At 42.8% G+C, this 25,520-nt stretch overlaps 1 protein-coding gene across 3 annotated transcripts in view; it reads left to right on the top strand.

Moving 5' to 3' along the window:
- Positions 1-941: 941 nt before the first annotated feature.
- The window catches only part of atp8a1 (ATPase phospholipid transporting 8A1), a 109,300-nt gene continuing 84,721 nt past the window's right edge, over positions 942-25,520 (top strand). For all 3 annotated transcript variants that reach the window (XR_008834566.1, XM_056438710.1, XM_056438709.1), the window contains exons 1-2: positions 942-1,294; positions 24,498-24,612. Coding sequence is in view for 2 of the 3 variants with exons in the window: in XM_056438710.1 (XP_056294685.1) it covers positions 1,246-1,294; positions 24,498-24,612 (164 nt within the window). In the remaining variant the exon portion in view is untranslated. The remainder of the gene's footprint in view (positions 1,295-24,497; positions 24,613-25,520) is intronic.

The raw sequence follows: 25,520 nt of genomic DNA, 5'->3' as shown, positions 1-25,520 counted from the left end.
ATGAGTCTGATGTTTTGCAGTCCGGTCTGTGGTTAAAGAGCGCACAGGGCTTCCTTGTTAAAAAGAAAACACAAAGAAACAAAGTAAAGGTTATACACCAACTACATCTCCTGCTCATGTGAGAACTGGCCTTTCTGTTTTCCTATAATATTAGTGACGAAATTCATCAGAATCAGTATCAGAATCAGCTTTATTGGCCAAGTATGTGTGCACATACATGGAATTTGACACCGGTTACACATACACTCTTGTCGTACATACAGGTAATTACAGAATAGCAACATGTACAATCTATAAAACAACACCAGTGACAATGAATTGGGGATGTTAGTGCAGAAAGAAAGTGGTGTTAATGCAAGTAGTGCAGATGGATGTGTCTGATTAAGTAGAAATAATCAATATACACATTTTTGGTTCACTTTTGTTTATCTAGGAAAAATATATTACATTTAATACAGCAACATATTAGCAAAAGTAATCAGGTCATTTGCTGATATTATTTTCTGACAATTACCAATAATATATTAATAAATAGATTTTAAATTAAAACAAGATTATTTTTAATGATAAACCAACTCCCACCCGGTGTACTCTTGTTATGTCTTCAAGCTGTGAACAACATCTACTGCAGAGGGGGGGAGGCGTCCACACCAACAGACATATTATGGGCCAAGTTTAAATACGTATCCGTGCTATAATCATTATTTACCCGACCGTTTATAATCAGGCACTTTGTCTTTCTTCATATCTTCGTAATAACACATTGTTCTTGACATATATTTCGTAGCCGCAGTGAAACGAGCGTTATTGTGTTCACGCACACCCCTCCTATTGCGGGTGAATGTGGTATGGTCCATAATGTGAAACTGCACCGTCCCCCTCACTTCAGTTAATGGTAAATCCATGTCCACTCCTGCTGTACGGAAGACGTCTAGCGGCTTTGTAATCCGACGTGTAAACTGGGATGCTGGGGGATCCGTGAAGCCGGGGGCTCCTGGGCATGGTTCTGCCACCACCAGGCAATGCATGTTGTCTGTATTTTTCTTGAAGAGTAAATACGCAGCAGTACTGTCCGCACGAGAGAGGCTCTTCTGTTAAATTTAAGCCGTTTTTTTAATTAAAAAAAAAAAAAATTTATATAAATTTTTTGACGGTTGAGAAGAACCACCGGCAGCAGCTACAGGGAGCAGAACTAACAAGCCGCGGCCGCTTAACAGGTGCCGTCGGCCGGCTCTGTGTGGAGAGATGCCGCCCGTCCAGAGAACGGTGTCTGATCTTCGCACCCGGTCGGAGGGTATGTAAAGACAATCTTTACTTCGTTTTGGTGTGTCGCAGAAATGTTTGCAAATCAGGTCCCCGGTCTACATGATTATTACCGAAGGCAGGCCGACCGGTGTTACGGTTCACGTTAGCTCTCTGGGAGCGCATGACAGTAACTTGCTAGCTAAAGCTGTGAATAAGAGTGCCCTAACAGGGGTCAAGGAAACCCCGGGGGCGTTGGTAGTTTTCTGAAGGAGTCTGCAGAAAATGTAGCTTCAAGAATATAATTTTTTTTTTTTTTTTAAATAAAGAGGGTCTGCTGTCATCTCTACATCTACAGATAACACGTGGGGGTTCCCGGACAAATATGTTACATTAGTTTGCCTCTTAAAATGAAACTAACTACTTAACCTGACCTGACCCAGCAAACCTGGCACCCATCCAGACTGGGACCGCCCCCTCCCTGTCCACCACAAACGTACCATCATGTCAGAAAGCAGGGGAAGGGGACAGGAGTACTGCAGTTGATGCTTAGTGCCCGTAGACACACATCTTGCAGTACACTAACACGTTTACAGAAAATGTCATGTACAGCAGCGTGGGTCTAATAATACAGCCATTGTAATTCAGCTGGGACCCTCACTCCCTCACTGCACCAGTAGCTTTCCGCTGCATCTCAGTTGTGTTTGCCAGGGAAAGAAGATACGGATACATACGCATTACTAAAGTAACTTGAATGCTCATAAGGGGATTTTATTGTTAAGGTGCTAAGTGCTGCTTAGTATATTTGGTTGTTAAGGTCTGTTTGTTTATTCAAGATTCAAGATTCAAGATTCAAGATGTTTTATTTGTCACATACACACACAGGGTGTGCAGTGAAATGAAAGTGGCAATGCTCAGCAGGAATGTGCAAGGGCAACAAGTACACACTATTTACAAATAAAAAACAACACAATATTTACAGTAAGTGTGTGTGTGTGTGTGTGTGTGTGCCTAAGAGGGGCAGTTGTGTGGGTCTATGTGGGGGTCCTGGTGAGGTCGGAGTTCACAATCCTGATGGCCTGAGGAAAGAAACTCCGTCTCAGTCTCTCTGTTCTTGCAGCGTGACTACGGGCGCCTGCCTGACCGCAGCAGCTGAAACAGTCTGTTGTTGGGGTGGTGAGGATCCTTCATGATCCTGCGGCTCTGGTTCTGCACCTCCTGGTGTACAAGTCCTGCAGGGTGGGCAGTGTAGTTCCAATAGTGCGCTCAGCCGAACGCACTACTCTCTGCAGAGCCTTCCTGTCCTGAGCGGAGCAGTTGCCAAACCAGGCTGTGATGCTTCCTGTCAGGACGCTCTCTACAGCTCCAGAGTAGAAGGACTGAAGGATCCTCTGGGAAACTTTAAATTTCCTCAGCTGCCTGAGGTGGTAGGAGCGCTGCCTTGCCTTTCTCACCAGAGTGTCTGTGTTTGTTGACCATGTCAGACCCACTGTGATGTGGACTCACAGGTATTTATACCGCTCACCCTCTCCACAGTAGTCCCGTTAATCCCCAGTGGTGAGTACGTCCTCTGTTGTTGTACCCTCCTGAAGTCCACAATCAGCTCCTTAGTTTTGGTGACATTCATGATGAGGCTGTTGTCCTGGCACCAGAGTGACAGATCAGCAACTTCCTCCAGGTAGGCCTTCTCGCCGTTGTCGGAGATCAGGCCCACCACCACTGTGTCATCCGCAATCTTGATGATGGTGTTGAGCTGAACCTGGCCACACAGTCATGTGTGTACAGGGAGTACAGTAGGGGGCTGAGGACGCAACCCTGGGGGGATCCTGTGTTCAGGGTGAGGGATTTGGAGGTGTGTCTGCCCACCCTGACCACCTGTGGCCTGGCGGTCAGGAAGTCCAGGATCCAAGCACACATCGGGGTGTTCAGTCCCAGCTCAATCAGCTTGCCGGCCAGTCTGGAGAGGACTATGGTGTTGAAAGCTGAACTATAATCAATGAACAGCAGTCTGACATAGCCCCCCCTCTGGCTGTCCAGATGAGAGAGTGTGGTGTGCAGTACCTGGGAGACAGCATCATCCGTGGATCTGTTTGGGCGATAAGCAAACTGCAGCGGGTCCATGGAGGAAGGGAGGAAGGCGCAGATGTAGTCCTTTATCAGCCTCTCAAAGCATTTCATGACCACCGAGGTGAGGGCCACCGGTCGGTAGTCATTCATACATATCCAGGAGAGTACCTATTTGGCTGGCCACACAGGCCCATTACTGGCTGCAGATCCACCCTCCTGTGGGGTTTCCTCCCTTTTTATATTCCTCCCATCACTTATTTGTTGCTCAGTCTGACCTCTCTGGACCAGGGTCTGAAGTCACCTAAATGTGTCAATAGCATATTGTATTGTTATTATTTATGGTACTTACTGCAGTTTGTCTTTCTCCTTGCTTTGGTTAGATTTATAATTGTAGACTCAGGCTAATATTTAAATCTGAGTTATTGCTCAGTTTTTTGTCTGCATTCTGACCAGTTAATTCAACTTTTGTTTGTCCATTAGTATTTTCTATACTTCTATGTAAGTTTAACCAAAACTCAAAATATACGTGATACGGTTACATTTGCATACCTAATATGGCTGTTCATGACTTTTCTATAATAATGCAGTGTGCAATCTCCTTTACCTCTCTTAGTGCAGTTTCACTTTGTGAGTCTGTGCGAGTCATCCTGCCAAATGTGGTCCTGGAGACACCTCCAAGGTTTTTGGTACTTTGCCAGATGTGTCACACAGCCAGTCTATCTATGGAAAGATTTTGTCGCAATAGCTCCACAACTGTGTAAGACGTAGTCTCAAAACTTTACAGGTGTGTCGCTGAGATCAAATATGGGTGGGTTCCGAGCAAGGGGACTGAAGTAGGAGGGCAGTAAGTGTGGAAGGGGCCATTAGTAGTCTTGTGTTTATGTTTACCTTTGGTCAGCTTTGTTGTTTTTAACCTTAAGTTGAATTATTTGCTTGTACATCAAGGGCAACAAAATACTGGAGTCTAATTCCTTATATGTGTTCATACTTACTTGGCCATTAAAGTTGTCACTGGCCTGATTTGTCCTCATGGCTGTGTGATGTCATCGCAACATGGTCTTTATTTTTGTGTGTTCATACAAGAAGTATTTCAGAATTTGGTACTTCATCCAAGTAGCTAATGTGGGAAATGCATTTTTTACATATGATACATATTGATATTGTCATCATATTGGTGCAGAATAAACAATATAGGTAGAGATATTGGCCTCAATAACCATTGTTGCTGATCAGAATTCTAAAGATTTAAAAACTGAGCACCTCTGCAATACAAAATGTAACTACTCCAAAGATTGTTCGTAGGAATTCATTTGTTATTTCCTATACAAACCAAAAATCGTGCCCACAAGCGAATGTTGGTCGTACCTGCATATTCATAAATTGATGGTCTTGATATCACCATTTCTATTTATTCCAATAATTCCAAATATAGTATTTTATCCATGTAACCATGTATTTTAAGGACAGAACAAATTACATGGTGGTAAGATTTTTGGCTGTCGAACAAACTGTTCTAAATGATCAGTACTAATAAACCGACTTCTAAGATTCTGTGGTTTTACCACAATCCGATGATAAAAACAGAGAATTGATATGCTATTTCAAAACCCCACCTACTCCTAATTAATAAAGCAATGTCTCATCATGTGCACCACAACAAACCAAACATATAGTGTCATGCCACCAAAGGAGCCATGCATCCTTCTGTAAGAAACCTAAATAATTAAATGCTCGTATAGATTCTATAGAAAACTGTTGACCAATGTGGCTCCTGCAGTCACAAGAGCAAACATATTAATTATGCAGCAGCTATCACTGTCACCCCCAACTACCACACACACTCCCTTTTTTAGGTTACAAAGAGCAAACACTTTAGCTGTTTTTCCACTCCCCATCGCACTAAACCTACTCTCACTCCCTGCTTCAGTGAAAGCAGTATCATGTACCTTTTGCAAGCATCTTTCTGAACATGGGATTTGATCACCTCCTGTACCGTGCCAGGCTATCAGCTTATTGTTCTGAGCTAGTGAAGTATTTTGCTCACTCACACGTCTGTTCTGCAACATTTCTTTCGGCTGCTTTTTTTTTTGTAGCCTAAGGACACTCCCCGCCCTTTAGTTTGATGTTTTAATCACCACGCCGCATCAGGCAGACTTCCATCGACAAAGGGCAGCCCTCTGCCAGGCGTACCACCTCATCCATCAGCGGCCTGTCCGTCAGCTCTCCCTCCGTGCCGCGCACTCTCCAGTCTTGCCCACCACGTGCCACTCAATCTCCTTGTCACTCTTCTCCGCTCTGCCGTGGATCTCTGCCATCCTGTGCCTGGATGTGTTGCCAAAATGATCTTATCTGGGACACTTGGGGATCAGGTGACGTCAGCAGCCATCCACGCGTTTGATGTTTGATCCTGCCTTGACAGACGGGCACCTTTTTAGAAGTTGATCTATCCAGCACAAATGTCAACGATAGGCGGAAAGGTGTTTGATACCTGCTTCCACAGGAAGCACGCAAGTTAAGGCAAATGGCAGGAAGCATCCTGTTTGTCGTTGCATGTCTTTCTAGAGACGGCCTAAATCTGCTCTCACAGATATGGTGGCGATACGCAGGTGAGCCTGGCCTGTGAAAATGAATCTATCAAAATAAAAACAGTCTTGTCTTTTTGCGTCGGCTGATTCACATGTTGGAAGCTGCTCCTCAGCATCTGGTTTCCCAGACACAAGGTAATCTGCGTCACCTTTAAGGATTATATCTCTACCTTTCTGTCATTCTCAGGATTTTTGTTCATGTGAAGGCAAGCAGGGTGCTCCTCCGAAGCATTTCAATAACGGCAGCTAAGCCTCGGTCGGTCTGAATCGTGGGAGCAGCTTGGAGAGGGAGACTGGAGGGGGATCGACTGCTCCCTCCTGAGGGGATTGAGAGTTGCCCATGTGCCTGGCGGATCCCGGGCTGATAATAATGTGGCACAAAAGCCCAATACGCCACTAAATCCCCAGTCTGGGGCCGCTGGCGTGTCATCAAGTCCCCTCAGGCTGCTCCACTCTGTCGATGTGTCGGCATGGGGCATCTCCTCTGCTCTAGTTTTCTCTTAATGTCCTGCCTTCATCTCTGACCTGCAGCCAGTCTTAGATGCGTTTCTTCAGGTATACTCTGCCCACGTCAATGAATCTCCTCTGTTTGCAAAACAAGTGGATGTGGCAGGTAAGGAGGTGGGGGAGATCTGAAAATGTTCCACACAGAGACGGATGTAGAGACGCAGAACCTACTCTAATATTTGCACATGTATCTTCTTCCAATTGACCTAAAACGTATGAACTGATGAGTGAAATCTTTACAGACGGTGTTGTGAGGAATGTCTGTTAAGAATCTGAAATTGTTTGATCTATACTTGTGAAAAATATGAAACATGCCCATTACTTGGTTGACATTATATTATATCTGAAAAAGGTGGCATCTTCAGATGTCCAAAACCAAACAATATTCACTTGACATTAATATTAAACACCGAAATGCAGCAACTCTTTAGATTTTTAAGGCTACAGAGAATAATTACATGTTTTGCTTGATTAAACCACTGTTGAGATTAAATGATAATCAAAATTGTTGCAGAATTTTTTTCTGTGGCTCAATTAAGCAAACGATGGTTTCTGCTCTTACAGATACATTATCTTCCTAGCATCTGCAGAGAGCCTCAGAAATAGTAAAATATTTCTGGGGTTCTTTTGGAATAAATGATAGAACAATTTTTTTCTCTGTGCAAAATTGGACTAGAAAAGTGAAATAAACTCAAAAGTAAAAACAAGTCTCACTGTATCGAGTCACATTCATAGTACTGACTTCTTTCTTTTTTATCTTAATAATTAGGCTATTTTGAATTAGTCTACACAAATGTCATCCTGGCTTTGTCTAGGTGATGCACACATACTGTATATGATATAAACGGCCTTAAAATGCAGCACGCCGCCACGATCAGGAGTTGGTCAATATGATCCTGTCACAGCGGGATGACAAGGTCAGATGGAGAGGTGTCGGCAGGCACTCCACAGGGTGGCAACACCACAATGGCAGATAAACCTCTTGCTGCCCTTGACCCTAATATCTCAAGCTTTTTATGACCTTGTTCCTGTCTCAATTTTATGTCCAATTAAGCCACAGTTGCTGCTTCCACTGAAAACACACACATTAGTGACTTCCACATTTCACAGCAGTATTTCCTGGGTGGAGTTTACTGTCTGAAGATAATACTTAGAGTTTCTCATTCTTATCATTAGTGGATAGCAGTTGGACATTAGTGATCCGTGACTAATGTGTAGCTGAAGTCTACGCAGCAGATGCAATATAAAGTTGTCTCTTCATCTCCATGTCTGCGCTGTGTGTGCTTCTTCTTTATATCTCACGTACTCGGTAAGCCGATACTGTTTGACGTTTAGGGGTCATGTTCTTCAGACGTTTGTGCAAAAAACCCCAATAAAGTTTACATCTCTTTCATGGATGCATGCACTGCAGTTGAAGCATTAAGCAGTATCCTGTGAATAGATATTGTGTGAATAGCACATTAATGCTGTTGTAGAACGACGGCTGATTCAATGATCTATCAGATCGGCGTCTAGTTAGTTTTTTCCTCTATAGAGATGAAATGGGTATATTTGTGTTCCTTCCACCTTTTTCTTATTAAGCTAACGCATTACTAACATGCCACATCAGGTCAATGAGCATCATTGAAATACCGGAATGGATTAATGGTCATTGCGCAGCCTTTTTTATTCTACAGAATCAAGACTTTTTATTGGCAAGTATGTTTTCACATACAAGGATTTTAACAGAAGACATTTTTTAAAATTGGTACAAAGGTCAGTATCAAGGTTTTACCCCTATGTGAGATTATTTGTCTTTACTGAGTATCCCTGTGGCAACTCCATTGCCGTTACCCGTGGGTTTCCCCCAAAAGCTCCAAGGATCAGCCACCAACACCATGCTTGGATTCATGAACATACTTTATTTCGGCAACACACAGCAGACCGCAAAACTGCGCCTCTGCTCACTCTCCTCTCCACTGAGACCTTTTATGAGGGAGGCCTCGGCTGCCGACTGATTGCCAATCACCGGCAGCCGAGGCCAAATTGGAGACAGCTGCCACAATCCCAATACTGAGTTTTGTTGGACTTTCCTACCAAGTACAGCTGCACATACCCTCATGCAAAACAGGCCTGTGATTAAAAATTAGTAAAGCTCATTCATTTGAGATATGTTTGAAAGAAGAATCCATTCCAGAACCACCACTGTAATGTAAGGGATGTTTAACTGGGGCAACTAAAAGTACTTGGAGAAGGCCAGATAGATTTTATTGTTAAAGAATAACATTGCTGACGGTTTCTCGAGGAAAATAAGGTGCTCTCCACATCCATTACTTTTTTTTCACAATAAGAATGTCACCTGATATTCTGTTCTCTGACAATTAACATACTAATTATTGGGCAGTGTGTATACACTGTAACTACATAATTCATCTTCAGGAGAGTCTTAAAAAACTTTTTGGACAGGAGACAACATCCCTGTTATCTCAACTAATCCATCCAGCCTTGGAGCAGAGCCAGAAAAAATGGTCACATGCTATTGTGGCCTGTTGTCCGTTAGTTGAACACCTAAGAAGCTGTGCTGCATGAAGCAGCTGATGACGACGTTGGTTTACACAGTGTATGATAATCGTCTAAAAGTAAACTAGAATGGGCACTCGGTAGAGCGCATACCTTCGCATATCACAAGATTGGGCATTGAATTATGAACATTTTGGCATTAGTTGCATGCCAATTGGATATAAATTGACAGCGCTATGGTAAAAAGAAGATTTTGACCTTTTCATGACCTTGACCTTTGACCCGATCGATCCCAAAATCTAATCAAATGGTCCCCGGATAATAACCAATCATCCCACCAAATTTCATGCGATTCAAGAATATTTTGACCTTGACCTTTGACCCGATCGATCCCAAAATCTAATCAGATGGTCCCCGGAAAATAACCAATCATCCCACCAAATTTCATGCGATTCGGTTTAATACTTTTTGACTTATGCGAATAACACGCACGCACGCATACAAATACACGGCGATCAAAACATAACCTTTTTCAATGCGAAGGTAAAAATGTATTTAGAAAAGTTCTGAAAATGAGTAACATTGGGGCCCTGTCCAAATTCACTTACTCCTGGGTATATAGTGGACTATATAGCGAGTTCACCATTTCTAATTGTTATTCTTACCATTACTAAAAGTTGTCTTCAACAATGGTTACTAACCTTGACACTTTATACCATCACGCATTGAGCTAAAGGAGTAATTGCAGACGGACTAGAGGAGGGCAGCGCGACTGGTCTCCCAGCCGACGCTGGTCTGGCACGTTAGAACTGTGCGACAAGCAATGACATAATTAACGGTTCGGAGAAAGTGACCCGAGTAGTGTCTGAAAGTGCTTTTTAATTTTGCAGATAAGATCAACATATAGTCCTTTACATCGTCCTCTACATTGCACTCCCTTGATAGTGACGGGAGTAGTGAATGAGTGAATGATTTTGGATACAGTGTGGGTTTTAGAGTCTTGCAGTGGTTCCAGTACATTTGCACCCTGGGAAAACCGGAGCAAGAAGAACCATTGGGAAGTCAGGTGCACCAGTTCAAAATAGTTTTTAGCCCTCCAACTTTGTCAGGATGCATAAGGACACCTGATTGAAACAGTTTGTTTGTCCATTTATACAGTATGTTAGAACATAGTGACACCACAACTGTCCATAGTGCAAGGGGAAATTGCTGGTGCCCTCCAAAAAACAGTCCTGACCCGAAGGTAATACATTTACTGCCTCACGTTTGAAGAAGGATCAGCATAACCATCGGTTCGTTGGTCTGTCCACCACTTTGGTCCAGATTGTAGTGACTCAACCACTATTGAAGACGCTGCCATGAAATGTTACACAGATATCCAGTCCTCAAAGGTTGAATGACTCTGACTTTCTTTTGGTTTAGCTTTTAAAGAAATGTCTCAACAATTATTTTATAGATTGCTTTAAAATTTGCTGCAGACATTCATATTCCCCTCAGGATGATTTCTTATAACCTTGGTGATTCTTTGAACATTTAGCTCAAGTATGGCTTCACAGAGCCACTAGCATGTAGATGTAGACTCTGAAGTCTTGCTGCTTGATGCATAACCCTGATAATGGATTTATAGAATATACTTGTTCAAGATAATTTTATATTTTTTCTCGTCTCTCCAACAGCTGTGGGGGAAACTCAAGAAAAGTAAAAACATTCTTTGAAAATATACTTCAATGGAGACAAGTAACAGTAGCTTGTGGTTAGGCACACCACTGACACAAGGTCTATTTCCTGTTTCAGATCTTTGACGACGCCATAAGCCCTTCCCTTTTACCATTCATAAAGTCCCACACAGTGGAAAGGTTTCTGCCCCTGTAGATCCCACACTAAACTAATCCAGGCCATCCCTGTGATGTCACAGCAAGCCCCAGCTGCCGATGTTGTCCCTGGACTGTCAGTCCCACTGTAGCCCGCCTGAGCCTATGAGGAGCCAGACGGTGCCAGACAGGGAGGGGGATTAATTCTGCAGCTGCTCTGTTGTTGTGAGCGATAGTTACAGCATTGAGACCTGATAAGTGACTTATGGATGTTACCGTTGCTTAGATTGAGGCTGTATTTTTATGCCCCTCCAGCTCTTTCCCCCCAATTCACAAATAGTTTCAACTCTGGGCCTTTGATTCCCATGAATAGACTGACTGCTCAGTCGACTGACATTTTTATCTGGTATAAATTAATCATGAACACATCTTTCTTTGGTGGTTATGAGCAGATATGAATGGCACATTAGGCTCAGTGAGTTGAAAAATCCCCAAAGCCCAGGGATTTGGAACCTCAGGTTAAGGTGAACAATCTGCAGACTGACGATGCCGACCTGCATATTACACCTCACCTTTCTGTCTTCTTTTGTATTACTTTTTACATGTTGGTCTGTGTGTCTAATGCAGTTTTTCTTCATAAAGCCTCTTGACTGGGGCTTGGCTGCCATTCATTTGTTCAGGATAAATCAATGTCAGTAGCCCCAAGCTGCCTGCCCCCTCCCACCCTGGTAGTATTGAATGAATCGTGTGTGGCCAGGTCACGTGCCTCCTCATCTACACTTTATTGACCATCCCAGGCTCATTAGTGCTTGTAATATGTCTCCGTTAGATTGAACTTTGCCAGAACTTATTTCTGGAAGAACAAAACGCCTTCACTGTGTAATCATAGACATAGTAGGTGACCAAGGAAGTTGTAAAATGCTGCCAGCTTGTGACATGATCCCTCTTAAAACTTGTTTTTAAAGGTTTAGTTTGAGGTCAAACATAGATAGCCGGAATAAGATACGGTTGCTAAAAATATCTGGACTTTACCTGCTATTTGTAGTTGATCCTCTTATTTTGAGGACAAGGATTAGTGTTGTCACTGTAACGATAGGGAGCCAAAATACTCATCATATTTTGGGGATGTTAGCATTTGTCAGTTGTTTATTGTGTTCTTTAATATCTAACTCTAAATATCTTGATGTGATGTGCTTGTTTATATTGTTGTTGTTGTTGTTGCTGCCATTAGATGCATTTAATCTTGCTTGTGTTGACAGTCATGGGAGCAATAATATCCCCCCCCTACCACTTCTGCCTGACCTGAGCAAAACAATATGTTTTTTTAAACATTAATTTCGTGTTAGTGTATCATTTATTAGTATTGAGAGAAAATACAGTCCCATTTTAAGCAGTTATTAAGAGACTGAGTTGACCACGTGCAGAAATCAAGTTATTGTTTAAGTCTAATTGAAATAATTTAATTATCCTAAAAACATCTCTCAGGTATCACCAAGGTTTCTTTCCCACGGTTGTAGAGTGTTTCTGTAACCTGCAACACTCGGCGAGAAATAAAAGACAGACCGGGGAAGACCAACACGCCTTGGCCAATGCCAATCATGCTGGACCCAGTTGTTCCTCATTGGGCTCCAAAATACATGCCAGCTTGTGACTATTGTTCCACCCGCCTGTCTGTTGGCTGACACCTGGCCTGCATCCAAACTCATGACAACACTTGATGACATTGATCCTTCCACTCGAGCTTCCCCTCCAGAGCTGCTTGCTTCTGCTCTCTACTGAGCTTCATTTGGCTCCTTTGACTCTTTTCTCTCTCTCTTCTCTTTCCATGCCTCTAACATTATTATTATACAGCCAACTAGTAATACACTGGCCCCATTAACAGATGAACGCTGTTGTTATGAAGCTTAATATAACACAGATTAAGAATCATTTTTACTGTGAGTATCCGCCCAGTATCGCATTTTGGAACTACACGCATTTTGGAACTACACGCACTATTGGAACTACACTCCCCACCCTGCAGGACTTGTACACCAGGAGGTGCAGAACCAGAGCCGGCAGGATCATGAAGGATCCTCACCACCCCAACAACAGACTGTTTCAGCTGCTGCGGTCAGGCAGGCGCCTCCGTAGTCACGCTGCAAGAACAGAGAGACTGAGACGGAGTTTCTTTCCTCAGGCCATCAGGACTGTGAACTCCGACCTCACCAGGACCCCCACATAGACCCACACAACTGCCCCTCTTAGGCACACACACACACACACACTTACTGTAAATATTGTGTTGTTTTTTATTGTAAATAGCGTGTACTTGTTGCCCTTGCACATTCCTGCTGAGCATTGCCACTTTCATTTCACTGCACACCCTGTGTGTGTATGTGACAAATAAAACATCTTGAATCTTGAATCTTGAATCTTGAATCTTCTATCTTCTGCTCTCCTTATTGATTTTAGGGTAGTTGAGCCATGACACGCCCGCAGTTAATGAAATTTGTGATGAGAAAATGCAGTGTCACTGTCCACCAGGGAATATTAAGAGCAGTTCCCATCAGGACCTCTGTGGTAGTGGTTGAGTACTTTATCCACACAGTGTGGTACGAACTTGGGGAAATGAGCTGGATGTGAGAGCGGTAAATCCTCTAAATGCTTGTTAAGGGGAAGCTGCCGAATGGCTATTTTCATTATGGAAACTCCTTCACCTCTCACCCTCAGACGCTTGGATTGTGGCGTTGGTCTGTCAGGGTTGGCCTTGTGTGCTGCTTTTAACCCCTCAAGCCCAGCTACTTTTGCTCTTCTAATGCAATTAAAGTGTTTAAAATGTAGCCTTTAATTGGATCAGGTGTGCGGGAATAGTAGCTGTAAAAGAAACCTGGAGATCATGTAGCTTTTAGAGGGTTGTCAGGCAAAAATCCTACTGGTCAAAAGACGTACAAGTAATTCTGCTCCCAATTAGTTGTCGTCAGACTTAAAACCAATTTGACATAAATTTATATGTAAATATGTGTATACTCAACAGAAAGAAGTGATGAAAAGAAGTCTAGTATAGGACAAACGTGTGCACTACTCTCGATCCATTCCTTTCTATTTTATACCCCATTTATTTATTTAAACTGCTGCTGAAAAAGTTAAAGAGTAAAGCATTATTAATAGTGCTATATAGGGTTGTAACAGTTTACTAGTATCACGGTATATCTCTGTATTAAAATTGACAGTTATCATGGTTTGTTTACATGCTCGTCCTGCTAATATGCAAACTAAAATGCTTCTGTTCATGTAACATATTCTGTTCTCAATCATTTACGGATCTTTATAACTGATGATAATGTAAACAGTATTACCATACAACCTGATCTTTTCTGTGAGGTTATCGTACTGTGAACATCTTTGCCCTCTTCAACCATACAATGTATTAACACCTTCTGTTTGTAATCATACCAGCATAGGATTAACAGGACATGTGTATGGTGAACATAATGCAACCGTAGAACCCCTCGTGTCAAAGCTGCTTTAAGGAGAGAGCTACAGTAAGTTAAGCAGTAGCATCACCAGCTGCAACTGGTGCATTGCAGCACCTGAACTAGCACAGTGCACAGGCTTCGACTGCGAGGGCTCATTCAGAGCACAGAGACCCAACATCAATCACAGCTGCTCAGCCAGCTCCTCTGGCCTTCTGGTGCAGTCACCAGCTATGCCAGCCCACTGTTTTCATTTGTCATTATAGACACTAATTCCTTGATCGCCCAAGCTTCTGAAGATTTAGTTTCTCAGCTTCCTTTTTTTTGCCGGCTTTGTCCCTTGATGTCCCTCTATCATTTGAGTAGCCCATCACTTAAACATTGTCTTTATATTACTGCTGCAAAAAGAAAAATGAGAATCTCACTCCAAATTGAGTTTATGATTTCCTCCAATAGTTTTTTGAGTTTGAAAATGGTATGCCTCCATGAGACCGTCTACAGTACAGAGAATGTAGTCGGGCATTGAGGGAGATGGGGAGTGGCGTGCAACACCGCTCCACAGCCAGACGCAAACCTGCGATGTTATGATTCATGGCAGTTTTCTGCGACATTGATGCTATATTTGTGGTGACATTACAGATGGTCTCATAACTCATGATGTTATTCTATGGTGCTGTGGCGATGGCACAATATTGCTTGCAAACGTTTTGCTGTACTTAAATGGCCAAATTCTGAATATGTCTTATATGTAAGGAAGTAGTTGTGTTACTTATAGATAATAATTCATAACAAAATAATGTGATTATTGCTGTAGCCACCAACCATGTAGGTAGCGCTGTCCTCGTCCAGTCCGGACCCACTGAGGTAGAATGTCTTTGAGTAATGTCCTTTCCCTCACCTTAACTCGGTGCTGTTCCTCACTCCCAACCACCTGTCTTCCAGTGTCACCAGGTGAGCTCTTGTGGTCAAATCCTGTTTGAGCGAGGCCTACAGACAAGAGGAGCGAAGTTACCTCCTCTCAAAGAGGTCTTCCTGTCAACGTAATGATGTAGGATAAGTGGATTTAATTTGAGTGTCTCATTATCTTGCATAGACTCCAAATTTAAAACAACCAACCTCTGTCTTGCTTTCTATACAGCCCTGTTCCCACATTACATAAAAAGTACAACGGTAATTTACTAGGAATCACGAGTTGACCAAATCATATTATGGACACCAAGCATTGTGCCTACGTAGGTCCTTTAGTTTAAACAGTGATAATCACAGGCATCATGGCAGGAAGATTCCCTCCTTAAGTAGTCGGCACCACTCTTTAATCTACTGTCTAAATCTACACACTCTTTTGCCACCACGCTAATCCAATAAGCCACCTACGCTGATCTGACTTCTTGCATAACAGGACTGGGTAACCTACCAATGGTTCCCCCAGTGACCAAATAACTACAGGGTGGCAGTTATTTTTAGCCCTGAAGGCGAAACTATCAGTAAATGATGTGGGTGGGTGGGGGAGGGGGTAGCTTTGGCAGTCGCTCCTCCAGTAATCCTTCTTGTAAAGCTACGTGGATCATTCAAATAGCAATACCTTTCATTTAAAATACAGGTTTTGTTTAACATGACGGAGGAAGTGCCAAGATTTAGGTAACATTCAGTGCGTTTACATGATGGTATAATTCGAATCTTGCTTTAGTCGGACTATGCTATCTTTTGGGGGATCTGCTGTTATCCCAATATACATGGCAGTGAGTAATTCGAATCATTGGCCGAAAGCATGTCATATCCGATACGATAGGCGGCGCTGTTTTCATTACAACTCGTGGTGATACAGCCATTTCCGCTTGACCTCTTCACCACCACCAACAACAACATTTCAAGAAAGATGGCGAACAGAGAGCAAGGCGAAGCTACATCCCTCTACTATTCTTCCATGGTGTTAATAGGAGTACAGCGAATGCAAATGGCGCTATTGGCTGAGTTGATAACGGAGAGAAGACGCCGTCGCCGAAGGTACACGGAGAATTTAATTTATCGTCTCTTTCGACTTCCGGGTCACGACATGGGAGGGAGGGAGGGAGGGAGGAGGGCGGAGGGATCTCGAGCATGCGCAAAGAAGCAAAGTCCAGTTCCGAATCGAATTCAGAGTTACATGCCGCGAGAGTCGAATTATCAACTGGATCGGACCGAGCTATCCAGGGGTGTTAATCGGACCGAAGTCGGACCGCACATAGTCCGACTAAGGTGTTTACATGAAACGGATAATTCGATTTCAGTCCGACTAAACCAATAATTCGATTGCATGTAACCGCACTGATTGACAGAGAAAAACAGGGCAGAGAAAGTTGCAAGTTCGGCTTCGAAGTCTGGAAGGAAGGAAGGAAGGAAGGAATACTGTTGGCAGTGAAACGGCACACAGGGTGAAACTGTGGCATTTCCGGTATGAGCTCTGGTTACAGGAACTCATGGCTCTGCGTTTTGTTGTTGTTGATGTTTCAAGCAGCCAGCTTCTCTCACTTGTGTTGTCCTCAGATCGGCCCTTCATTCCATTTAAACCCCAGAGTTAGTCCGTAGTTGAGGATGGTGTGCTATTCCTGCCCCTACCTCAGCACCTCCAACATCGAGACAACTGCCTGCCAGGGAAGGCCTTGCAGCCGCCGCCAGATCACATGCATGCAACTTGAGCGTCTGAGGACTGTTGACTTCGGAGGTTTACTGTAGTGCTGAGGCCAATGATTTAGACGTAGGAATTACAACACAAGGGTCGGGAAATGTGACCCTCAGGAATCAGGATTTAATTACTATTACTCAGTTTACAATGAAGATGATCCCTGTCAAATCTGCCTTTTGTAGTTTGTTAGTTGCTTCAGCTTCAAGTTCTACATCAGTTTGGCAAAACATTCGTTTTCCTGGCATTACCACTGACATAGAAGTTAAGGATAAATACAGTCTGAAACATGTACAGCTGTGACTACAAAATGCCTCAAGCGTTAACTGTTTGATTACGAAATGTGTGTCTATACTGAAAAATTAAGCGAGGAAGAATTTCCCAAAGCCCGTTTTCTGTCTGACCAATGGTCCTAAACCCAAACACATTCAGTCTAGAAGCACTAAATCATTCCATTTGAGGAGCTTAAAGGTGAACTTGTTTATCATTTTATTCTCTTTTATGACTCACTAATCGAGCCTTTTAATTACTGATAATGCCAAACTGGCACAATGACTTCCTGACCAGTATGTCCGAAGACTGAACCTTTACTTGACTGAACCTTTACTTGAAAATAGTAATAATATACAAGGCCCTTGTTGTATTTACCTGAACCTTATTTTCTTTGCTGGCACTTATATGTTATATACAGTGGTCCCCAAACTACGGCCCGCGGGCCGCATCCGGCCCGCCTCCCCATTTGGACCGGCCCCCTGAACAATACCAGAGACGCGTTCCGATTTATTATTTTTTTCACCTGGCCCGCTGCCGTTGAGATTGCAGTGATTAAGACGCGGAGAAAATGTGGAGTGAGTGGTGCTCTTCGCAATAGAACATCTTTGATGGGACGTGTCGCGTCTCGGCCAATCAGCGTTCAGATGTCCACAGCGTTTGGGAAATTAGGTTAGCTTGAATGTGTTCACACCGGACGCAGCAGTCTCGACTCGCGTCGAAAAAAAAGTGTGTTCAGACCAGACGCGTCGCGACCGCAGAGTACTTCCACTTTTTAGTGGACTGAGCTGCTCTCCCACTGCGCTTCTCGCTGCTCTCTCTCTTCTTCTCTCTTTGATACGTGTCTCTGACTTTTCCACCTACGGCGGCAGATCTCCTCTGCCATGAAACACATATGCCGGTGTTACACCCCTACTGGTTTTCAAACCTACTGGTTTCCCTACGCGTGCGTTCTGTTCTCTTAACATCTGCAGCGGGGCTGTCTCGCTCACCAGATACGTCACACATTCACAAACATATTGCTGGAGATCTTCAAGCCACCTTTCATATCCATTTCGGTGATTACGATTGTATAAGTGAGCAGTGCATCACAGCCACGGATGAAGAAATACATTTTCGAAAAAATAAAAAGATCGCCCGACCTGGTTTCGATCCCTTTCACGCAAATGGAGTCTGCACTCAAAGACATGCAGTCTGTGCGCTGCGCCACCAGATATTAGTTTCAAGTCAAGTAATTTATATATTGATCCATTAAGTCACATTTCTTATGTATTCATGGGAACAGTTTGGTCGAAGGGATCTGGAACAACTGGTTACCTTGAGCGGATATTTCCACTTTGAAACATATTTAGCGATGTTTGTTCGCAACGCAACAACCACACAATACCGCACACAGGTGAGCACATTCCTCCCCCCCCCCCCCCCCCCCGGCTGGCCCTCCAGCAGGCAAGGCAAACGTTATGTGGCCCTCTTAGGAAAAAGTTTGGGGACCACTGGTTATATACATTGATTTTTCAAAGGTTATACAAATAAGAAATGTGAATTTCATACCAAGATATAAGTGTCTCCTCCCATATAAACTGGAATGTCTATCTGTACAATGCTATTGGTTTATGAATATCTGAAATGGTATTTAATATATTTGTGTAGATGTTTGAGGGATGATCAAAAGACGACAGCCTTACCAGGGCACAACAAGGAAGTCTTGCACTTGCGTAAATTAATTAATCTGGATGTACTGGTTGGAACGCCCTTGTACATTAGTGAGTCACTCTCTGTCCAATAGAGAGATCATGTTGTGTTTACTACTTGCTGTCCTGCAATGCAGTAAGCAGCTTCAAGCTAGAGGCTTGAGATATTCCCACACAATCCCCAGACATCCTTTTTTCATGACGCAGCACCCGTCTCCTGCATGGACAGAATGCGTGTTCGCCGTCCAGCGATGCTGTTTTAGACCTTGTCTACTGAGGCAAAGTAAGACACAGAAAGACCTCTAGCCAATTCAAAAGTACAACATATTTGTGTGTGGCAGGAAATTCCCAACTCTAAACGTTTTCAGAAGCAGTTGCTGAAATGACTAGGGATGAGAATTGATAAGATTTTAATGATTCCGATGCCTTATCGATTCCTGCTTATCGATTCAATTCCTTATCGATTCTCTTATCGATTCTTATTGGGCAAGGGGTGAAAAAAAGAGCACAAACGGGTTTATTTACATTAATTTTCTTTTATATAATTTTCTATAATGCTGCACACACCATATACAGCAGTGGCGGTTCGTCCATAGGGGGCGCTAGGGCGCCGCCCCTCTTAAAATTTTGAGATGAAAAAAAAAAGAAGAAGAAAAAAAAAATTCCTGTCAAAAAACATTATATGCCAAATCATTTAAATAGTAAATATACCGTGTTGACGCGCTAAATGTGTGTGGGAGACCGTCAGCCTGTCAACAACCACTTAAGTTAATGTGAAAAAATATAATATATCGCCATTATCACGGAGAGAAGCCCCTCCCCTTCTTCGGGACAACGGCCCAATGTGTGTGTACGGCATCGAGAAAACATTTCAGTCGTTTCGGCAAGGACGGCTTCTCATTGGCGGATGAAACGTGAATCTTGGGTCACAGAAATGTGCGCCATGGCCACTGGTCACGTGATTGGACTATTCGGCAGATCAGAGACCCGTATGTTCCCTCAGCCCATAGAGCAGTGTTGCCAGGTCCGCGGTTTTCCTGCGGAATCGGGCTACTTTTGAAGTGTTGCGCGGGTTGAATTGTTTGTCCGTTGGTTCGGGTAGACCTATTTTGCATGCAAATTACATGAATATCTTTAAATAAAAATCCATATTTTAAATGAAATAATTTATTCATACCCAAATCCTACCAAACTGACTCCAGATCAGCACGTACACATTTTATTTATGATAATATACTGTATCTAATTACACAAGGCCATTTTAGGACCTAGGTGAAATAACTGTTTAGGGAAAACTGCTTGTAATGCTGGCAAACTAAACATATGTTGTTACTTTGTAGATATTACAATACATTTGGCAATGATAGCAATGCTGTTGGACTTTAAAAGCAGTGTATATGGTTTGGCACGGGCATATTTTGAGTTCTGATATTGGGCTGGTTTTTGGACTGGTTGTGTCACACAGACCTGGCAACCCTGCTGCCAGAGAGCTCCACGGAGGTACGCGAGCAACATAGCTAGCAGAAGCTTTATGTTAGTATGGCGTCGGCGACTGAAAACTCTGGTATCTCTACACCAAACACCTTTCAATCGACGGTCAGATATTGACAAGAAGAGGCTGAAAGAGTTGGGACCCGAACATCCGGATTTAAAAATTCTGCAGCAAAGCGCTGACCGCGGGAGGACGTACACCTGGAGGTTCTCCTCAAGCCTATATGCTAACCGGAGCTGGTTAGCTGGATGCTCCATGAGTAATTCGTTTTTTTGTTTCCCCTGTCTGTTATTCCAAAGTCCTGGGACTGAAACTCTCTGGACTACAACGGGGTGAGGGATCTAAAGAGCTTCAGACAAGTGTAAAGCACGAATCTTGCCGCAGTTATCTAGCTAAGAGCATGAAGCTAACTAGCTAACAGCATGAAGCTAACCCTGTTTGCAGAGCAGCAGAAGAAGACCGAACTGGCATCGAAACACAACAAAGAAGTTCTGAAAAACAGACACATTCCCTCAAGAATAATGAAACAGGCTGGTTACAGACATGATTGACTTTAACCAGAGAGTTATGGAGAAGTTTGACCACTTTAAAGAGAGGAGGCTACTTGTCTTTACAGTAGTGGGTCAACTCTGTCACCCAATGTAACATGTGATCTCTTTCTGACTCTATTCTGCTCTGAACCTCTTTCATGTGAGGGTGAAACTCTTTTATTTTGCAAACCTCTGAAACCCAGCCCAATGTTTCTTAAAGCTGCTCTGAACCTCTCATGCCCAAAGTTACAGTGTGTTGATAGTTGTTATTGGACAGTGTTGAGCACGGTGTGTTCTTTAAATAAAGCTTTGTTTTTTTACAATATTCTACTCAAAACCTCTTTTCTTCTCATTGTTGAGTGCTATTTAAACTGCGCCCCCCCCCCCCAAAATGTCACCAACCGCCACTGATATACAGTATGTATACATACACATTTAAATTTTTTTAAATAACCAAAAACATTTATACATATTCCTCTTCAACTTAAAATAAAACTTACATAACTTAAATAAAATGTATTCTGTTTAATTTAAACATGTTCCTAGAAATTACAGTGCTCCTTCCTTTTTTTTAAAGGGTATATGAACTGAGCTGACAAAAATGAAACTAGCAGTGGCAAATACCAAGTGTGCAACCATCAATTGTATGGATCATCAACAATTCTTGTGCAAAAAAATAAGCATGTCTGCTTTCTCCGGGAGGATACCCGATCTCTCAGGATGGGCTGGAGGATGCCAGAACACAAAGATATGAGGAGGTGTACAAGACGTGCTAGCTGTAGCCTGTGACCCAGACAGACGACCAGCCTCTGAACCGGTCTGACTCTGAACCTCATCAGCTAAATTGGATGGCAATGGAGATTATTTATATAGTGAAAGCTGGTTTACACAATGAACACCACCCCATTTGGACCGGCCCCCTGAACAATATCAGAGACTCGTTCCGATTTATTATTTTGTTCACCTGGCCCGCTGCCATTCAGATTGCAGTGAGACGCGGAGAAAATGTGAAGTGGTGCTCTTCGCAATAAAACATCTTTGATGAGACGCGTCGAGTCTCGGCCAATCAGCGTTCAGATGTCCACAGCGTTTGGGAAGTTAGGTTAGCTTGAATGTTAGTCCGCTACATCTGCTGCTGTCACGCTGCACGGTGTAGCGATACCAACAAAGTACCCGTACGTTAAAAACGATGTGATTTAGCATAGTTTTAGTATCGATACTTCATTAAAAGAGCGATCAGAGCGCACGCAATGCTCCGCTCCGTTAAATGCTGTTTGCGCGCGCAACGCTCAGCCGTAATGCGCGCACACAGGTGAGCACACTCACCTCACACAAGCACTTTTTGTCGTGTGAAATAGAGCCAAACTTTAGAACGCCTCTGCCTCGTTGCCATGTTTGCTGCAGTCTGAAGAAGAAACTAAAAAAGTTTGCGCATGCGCAACGCCACAGAGGACCGTTTGCAGAACCGTTAAAGAATTTGGCTGACGATCCCAAACAATCGGTTCACTGGGAACCAGTTCTAAAACAGAACCGGTTCTCGATGCCCATCCCTAGAAATGACTGGACATTTCCTGAATGCTTTGGTTCATGTCACAATTGTTTTCTACAAAGGCATTTATCTTTGGCCAGGGTTTTTTCATGCACATTGCAGAGCTACCAACTCTCACGGTTTCGCCGTGTGACACACGCTTTTGCATGTTTTCAACACGCTCTCACGCCACACAACCAATTTCTCACGGCAAAAGAAATTCTGATTTTGGGCCGAGGCGCGTTGGTTTCTTTTCAAACTCCGCGACGATAGATGGCGATAAGGAGCGCATCTATAAACCTATTCGCTGCATAGACATCCTATTTACCCCAAAGAGTCCCGAAGTTAGCAACAGAAGAAGATTTTCAAACAGACACAACGAGCAGAGACTGCGGTGTGTTAAAGCAGGGCTCTCAAGTGTCACGCATTGAGCGGGACACTCACGCATTTCGGTCTTACGTCACGCACTCCCGCCACACATCGTATTTCTCACGCTGAAAAAACTCTCGGCTATTTAATGTTTTAATGTGCCGCGCCAACATGAGCCGCGCTGCCCTCACCGTGGAGGAATCAAGCGCTCCCCTGGAGTTCTGCTGTGAGGTGCCACTTATCAGCCAATCAAAAAAAAGAAGTAGGCTACACAATAGGCAATCAGAAGAAAAAAAACGTATCTGTTGTATCTGGGTAAGATTTCATCCAGCAACCAATGAAAATAATGCATCCTGGATAGATACAGGACTGTCTCAGAAAATTAGAATATTGTGATAAAGTTCTTTATTTTCTGTAATGCAATTAAAAAAACAAAAATGTCATGCATTCTGGATTCATTACAAATCAACTGAAATATTGCAAGCCTTTTATTCTTTTAATATTGCTGATTATGGCTTACAGCTTAAGAAAACTCTAAAATCCTATCTCATACAATTTTAATATTTCCTCAGACCAAGTAAAAAAAAGGATTTATAACAGCTGAGTGTTTGTCAAGGCTCAGGAAACCCTTGCAGGTGTTTCGAGTTAATTAGACAATTCAAGTGATTTGTTTAATACCCTACTAGTATACTTTTTCATGATATTCTAATATTTAGAGATAGGATATTTGAGTTTTCTTAAGCTGTAAGCCATAATCAGCAATATTAAAAGAATAAAAGGCTTGCAATATTTCAGTTGATTTGTAATGAATCCAGAATGCATGACATTTTTGTTTTTTTAATTGCATTACAGAAAATAAAGAACTTCATCACAATATTCTAATTTTCTGACACAGTCCTGTATGTCACTCTTGCCTGTCTTCAAAACTTAAGAGCCCTGTTAATGACATGTGGTTCAATTAAGTTCTCACTCTTAAACTTTAAATCTTGAAATAATTCGTTGTGTTTGTGCGTGTGATTTTGTGTGGTGATGTAAACTCAGCTGTCATAACAAGCAGCAGGAGAGCATCGTGTTAACCTCTTGGTATCCTGCATGCTCAACACATCAGAGCATTGTTTGTTAAAGCCCACATAGCATTTATCTCTTTATTTGCAGGCCTAGGAAAAGGACCCTCTAATAAGATGTATTATAAAGAATTTAACATAAAGACAGGACATTTGTGCAATAGAATTAGACATGTTTTTGTAAATGAAAGTAGAGTTATTAAAAAACATTTTAATTCTTTAAGGTAGCAAAGATGCCTCGTAAAAGACCTTTGCCAGGCCAGAATGCAGGGTACAACATGGGTACAATGCCAAATTAAATCAAATTTCCTGATATTTGAGCCACCAACATGTGTGGCTGCGTGCGCGGCAACATTTTGGTCACCCCCGACAAAATCTCACTCCAAGGTTTTTTGAAAAGTTGGCAGCTCTGACATTGAAATTGAGGAAGATGCTAATCCTCTCAAACACACAACATGTGGGAATATCACAATTGTTGCTTTCTTTCCTAAAGTACATGCATTATGCAGGCTCTTTAACATGCACATCACATACACAATATACTCTTTTTGAAAGTATTACACTTAGTCTTCACTCCGAGTTGAAATCATTGACTTACCGTTTACAGACGCCAAAGACTTCCTTTGGGGACTTTTTGACACTCCCCAACTTAAACACACTACTTCTCCTCTTTGTTTTCCTTGTGCTCAAGCCAGATTGTGTTTCTTTTACTCTCTCTCACGCTGCAGGATATGAAAAGACGGAGGACACAACAGAAAGGACGGCCTTAGCTGACCAAGAAGATGCACGACTGATATACCTCAACCAGCCGCAGTTCACCAAGTTTTGCAACAATCGAGTCAGGTAAGGATTTAACATGATGAGATATATCTCTGCACTGTATGAACCGATGGACATTTTGTGTAAGAGCAATAATATGTGGTTATAATCAAGCATTTATTGAAAGTGGTCATGTCTATCGCTAATCATCCAGCATTTACGGTGTAATTATATAAGGTGCATAGAGATGCCTTCCCCATGTCACTTACAATTAAATTGTATCCCAGCTGCTTTATAAATTCACATTCAAAGTTGTATTCTCTGAAGGATTTCGCTGTTCGTGCTATTTTTGACTCTGTACCCATCGGCACACGTTTTCCATGGTGACCTGCAGCATAACTTGCCACTTTGCCTGTAACCCCACATTAACCTTCAGAGTCACAAGTTAAACAGGTGAATCGAAGCATGCCCAGACTGTGTGGCTGCTTCTTAAATGTCCACCCGGGGAGAATGTTCTGATAGCAAGCGATCTTGACAATTCAGAATCCATTTTAAGGGCTTTTTTGTGCATATGTTGTAACTATTTGTCACGAGGAGAAAAGACGTATGCTACTTGAAAGCACCACCCGCCATATGCTATTAGTACCTCCAAGATTTGCACCACCAGTGGCGCCTTCGTCCAGATAAAGCCCACTGGCCCTCTTCTCTTCCAGTTGTTCCTGTTGAGGAGGAGTGCAGCGCTCATGGCATTAAAGGTCAGGCTTGTTGGTTCAAGCCGTTCTCTGTCAAGGAATGTTACCGTTAGCATTCCTGCTGCTTGAGCAACTTGAGATATGTTTGTGCTTACACAGACACGGCTATAAAATAACAGCAGTAATAATAGCAATAATAAATGAAAACTGCTGCTTATTTTAATGCCATTGGTTAGGTCAGTTCCCTGTATTGGATGACAAATAACATATTGAAGCAGCTAAGAAAATGGAAGGATCTCA

This window comes from Pseudoliparis swirei, chromosome 19, assembly GCF_029220125.1.
Source record: "Pseudoliparis swirei isolate HS2019 ecotype Mariana Trench chromosome 19, NWPU_hadal_v1, whole genome shotgun sequence".
NCBI classification, from domain to species: Eukaryota; Metazoa; Chordata; class Actinopteri; order Perciformes; family Liparidae; genus Pseudoliparis; species Pseudoliparis swirei.
The sequence above is the reverse complement of the archived record's forward strand: the minus strand, read 5'-3'. Positions and strand labels throughout refer to the sequence as shown.